At 38.7% G+C, this 4692-nt stretch overlaps 1 protein-coding gene across 1 annotated transcript in view; it reads right to left on the minus strand.

Annotated features, from left to right (window-relative positions):
* The window catches only part of LOC106806775 (bifunctional arginine demethylase and lysyl-hydroxylase JMJD6-A-like), a gene marked incomplete in the record, with an annotated part of 5893 nt that extends 2708 nt beyond the window's left edge, over positions 1-3185 (minus strand). Inside the window, 5 exon segments of the mRNA XM_014808844.1 lie at positions 827-1023; positions 1432-1584; positions 1984-2189; positions 2380-2473; positions 3081-3185. Of these exon segments, the coding sequence (XP_014664330.1) occupies positions 827-1023; positions 1432-1584; positions 1984-2189; positions 2380-2449 (626 nt within the window).
* Positions 3186-4692: the final 1507 nt, after the last annotated feature.

Genomic DNA, 4692 nt, shown 5'->3' on the forward strand with positions numbered 1-4692 from the left:
TAGATTTCATGGTCCTTTCAATAAAGTGATAAACATGGTAGGTCAGCGCTAAAAAAGTTTTGCACTCGGTCCGTTAGAACATGTCCTCAGAAAATGTCTGATATCTGACCTTTCCCCCACTGCCCTTTGACCTTGGTGATGGGTTTCCTCCCCATCACACTATACACCGAATATTAAGAGCGTAGGTCGAGCCATTGAGATTTGTGCTGCAATTCCGTATTTCCTCCTATACCTTAAGTTAAGGGGGAAATATTCCCCCTCCATTGACACATCTTGACCTTTGACCCCCAATTTCGACATCCCGAGTCCTTTTAGCAATCCCCCCCGACGTCCCGAATATCAAGATCATACGTCGAGCGGTTAAGATTTGTGCCGTAACTGTTGACACACGGACGGACAGATGGACATTCATGCGATTCTACAAGCTGCATCTGACTATGTCAGATGAGCTAAAAACCCTATGACATACACAATTTACAAAGACATCAATGAACCTCTAGAACACTTGTGCAAACTACTCCCTGTTTGTTCTCTATTGGCATACGACATCCAATTAACTTCTTGTTACTACATTTTTCATGCCGAAGCCTTTACAGGTTAGAATGTGAATAAGAAATTTTGAAGAACATTGTCTAGAACTTTTATGCACATCTAGACTTCTACAGTTATAAATGAAAATTTAGATTTACAACAGTCTCCTCACTCCTCGCAAGCACACACCACAACTTTTCCGCACAACCGCCAATGACATCTCACATGGAATTCTGCTCAGCAGCAACTGAACTTCACCTTTTTAAACGAGTTACTTTTCGTGTCGCAAGCCTACCTCTTGTGGCCGACAAGAAGGGAATTCCAGGCGCTGGTGCCGAGGGGGTCGATATGGAGGCCAGTGCCTGAGCGGCCAGGCCCCATCACAAACCAACGATACGGAGGCCTTCGCCGCTCACCACAGAACTGGAATAGGTCCTCACGGAAAAACTTTGGCACATCGTAGTCCTCCAGTAAGCGCTTCTTCTTTGGATGCTGAGCCAGAAACAATAGAAGCAGATGTTACAATCATTTACGGTCACCATCAACAGCAGGTTATAGTTTCTACAAGGATGGCCATGAGCATGAAAAGTTGCAGATGAATTTATTCGGATATCGCGCAGGTAAATAATTTTGTGTGAGTGGTAGGCGATCAACCAGCCCTAGTGAATGTGGTAGGATACAATTAGCATATATAATGTACGGGGTTCTCCCCAGGAATTTTAGAAGGCATGTAGTTTATGGACAGATGGGTGAAGACTCTGGAGAGACTTAGCAGTTTTAACATGCTACAATTACACCCTCTCCACCCTGGTTTTCACCATGTCCGATAATCAAATTATTATACAAATTCCTGCAAATACACATTGTATCCAAAATTTTGAAAACAAACAGGTTCCTCACCTCACCAAAGCTGGAATCAAATATGTAAAGTGGGCTATCGTCTGTGGTCGTCATCATATACTCAAGATAATACTTCATCTTCATTTTGACACTGTATCCTTCATTATCCTCTCCGCACTTGAAGCGCTGATTTCTATATTTCTTGGCCAACTTCTGTAGCACACAAAAAATCGGTCATCGACCTGTGAGCTTTCTCACAGTCTACTGCAATTCAAGTCAAGCATCACTGTGCTTAGGACAGAAGCTGCTTACGAAACCACGAATGCACATTTCATTTGTTCAGTGGCACTTTCAGTAAATGTTTAAGCAAATGGCCAGAATTCGGCTTCGACACACAAAGTCGGCATACCTAATAGGTTCACGTTTCACGTCAACTTATCCCTATTCATTTGTAAACACTACTAAAAAAATCCAGCAGGAGAGTTTATAGCAATTTGTCAAGCATTCAATTTCTTCTGCTTTTAGAATAAAATTCACATCGTACTAGTAATGACATTTACACACTGACAAAGACAAAATTATAATCCAGACTTATGAGATTTTGATACTAACCTCTAGTGTCCATTTTCTGTTGGCTCTCCAGTCACTCGTAGCATTAGAAATGACAACAGGTTTGTAGGTCTTCTCATATTTGTCACGAAATTCCTCGATTGTCATCGAATTTGTATCGATTCGTTCAACAGTGTCATTAACACTGCTTAGACCAAGATCAAATGTCTTCGCATAATTCAAGTACGTCCATAGGCCACCTTCTAGCTCTGTAACATTACATTAGGTTTATATAAAATCCATTCACTTTCATATTATTATTACACATTTTTGTTTATACAGAAAAATGGAACGTGTTAACACCCAAACTCTAAAATTATAGGTCAGTCATCATAAGCAACAATCATGTAAGGGTGGTCTAATATATGACAATCACGTTAAACAACTAGTCTTTATTACCTGGTCTGGCCTTTTTCTTTGCTTCTCTAATACGCTTCCTTGCCTTGCTGTCTAGCAGTTGATTCTCCATGTCATCTGGCCTTTTAATTTCAATCTGAGAATGTATATTGTTACACCAATAAATTTTTTTACAATTTATCATGTCAAGATATCACTCTTAAAGCTAACATTTGTAGAATGTTCAAACTAACAGATGTACATCTGTGTATATTTAAATTATGAAAACTGCCATGAGAAAATAGTAGAACATAATCACTGTGGCTGGTGTCAAGTTATATTATATAGCCTGTTCTTGGGTTTGCAACATATAACTAATATTGAAAGATTCATAATACCATATTAAGGACAAAACAAAATATAGGTGTGGTTACGGTTTCCCGACCGACCCTATTTATTCCCAGCGACCCTAAACAACTTTAAACCAACCCCAGCGACTTTAAAGTCAAAAAAATAAAAATATAATAATAATAATATGAATTGGACAGTTCCTGCTTCAAAAGGCACAACGCACATCCTTCGAACATGGTTCGTAAATAAAATATTTCAAGAAAATAAAATATTTTCCCTACCTACCTAGTACCTACCCTATTTTTTTTCAGCATGTAACGGTAACCACACATATATTTTGTTTTGGCCTAATCCAAAACAATTTGATTTCTTAGATGGTACCCAATAGGGTTTCACTTTTGTATTTTTCGTACTTTGATATTGGTATTAGGCCTATCTATTGTTGTTCACAAGTGACTCTCCCTCATAGATTGTTCCTAGAAGTGCCATAGAGACGAGTGGTTGGTCTTGTTATAGAGAAGAAAGAATGCTGTTTAATGCAACACTATGAACACATTCTAGTCTTGCATAGAATAAGTTAAGAAATATTCCCCCTCCGTTTACACATCTTGACCTTTGACCCCCAGCTTCGACATCCCAACTCGTTTTACCCCCCCGAATATCGTGACCGTATGTCGAGCGGTTTAGATTTGTGCCCAACTGTTGACGGACGGACGCACGCACGGCCGGACGGACACACGACCGGACGCACGGATGCACGCTCATGCGATTCTACAAACTGCATCTGACTATGTCAGATGAGCTAAAAAACCATCAACTGGTGGGTAGCAGTTGGCAATTTCCAATTTCCATCCTAGTGGCATCTACATGTATAGGCTTTTCTGTCAGAAATAACACAAATGTGTTTACGCATGACAGAACTAGTTGTATGTGTCACGTTATAAAACGGTAGAAGATTTGTACAACAACAATATTTATCCATATTATTATTTCAAAGTGACAAACCTAATAAAGTTTTAATAAGAAAATAGTCAGACACAGTGAGATAAAAACTATGATTTTCGTAGATTCCAATTTTTGCAAATAAAAATCCGTTACAAAACACATTCACATAATAGCTATAAAAACACACACGCAGCTTAACTGATATGGAAGATTTATTAATGTAATCCTTTGGTAGCAAAACATTGACAGAGTGTGCATCGCTGCATAAAGATTATAAGTAGCAGCATAAGCACATCACTATCTGCTGCACTCAGTGGAAAAAACCTACTGATGCAAAATTAATAACACAGACAGGAATGAAATTGAGAGGATGACAGATACAAAACATCGGGCATTTAAACATTATTTTCCTTGCACAACCCTGCCGTGATTTCGGATGCCCTTGACTCAGACAATTTGATCTAGCATATCACACAAGGCATTAAATAATACACGAGTACATCAGATACACGATTACCTTGCACCGCAATAGTGCATAATATCAAAATTATATCACTACTGTAGTGATATATGTTTGGTATGACTGTATTACGTATGAAACTTCCACTATACTACGCATTTCGATTTTATAGAATTCAGTTTATCAAAATTGTGGACTGGCGATGATAAACAGTTCAGCATTTTCAAGGAAGTTCAAGTGAATCTTATCATTAGGTTTAGACAAACAGTTTTTACCACACACAGGCCCACCATGTGTTATTAATTATTTAGCAATCACATTATCATTCTAAATTGAAAATATCAACAAACGATACATGCGTGTATATCATATAAAACAAAATAGCTACCAAAAGCATATGAATCAGTTATCCAGCAGTTCAGAACTACTTCTGGTAATCGCAATTCACTAAGAATTGCTTCTGGCAGCAGTCACTCCTACCAATACCGGATAGCTGTATATCAGACTACATCGTAAGCTGTCAATCTGTCTCTCTGAATCATTTTATGTGGCACAGTGAGTCACCTGAAGTTAGATGTGACGATCAATCGCGTCAACTGTCAACCTTGTGTTCCGACTTC

This window comes from Priapulus caudatus, unplaced genomic scaffold (genome assembly GCF_000485595.1).
Source record: "Priapulus caudatus unplaced genomic scaffold, Priapulus_caudatus-5.0.1 Scaffold179, whole genome shotgun sequence".
Classification (NCBI taxonomy): Eukaryota; Metazoa; Priapulida; class Priapulimorpha; order Priapulimorphida; family Priapulidae; genus Priapulus; species Priapulus caudatus.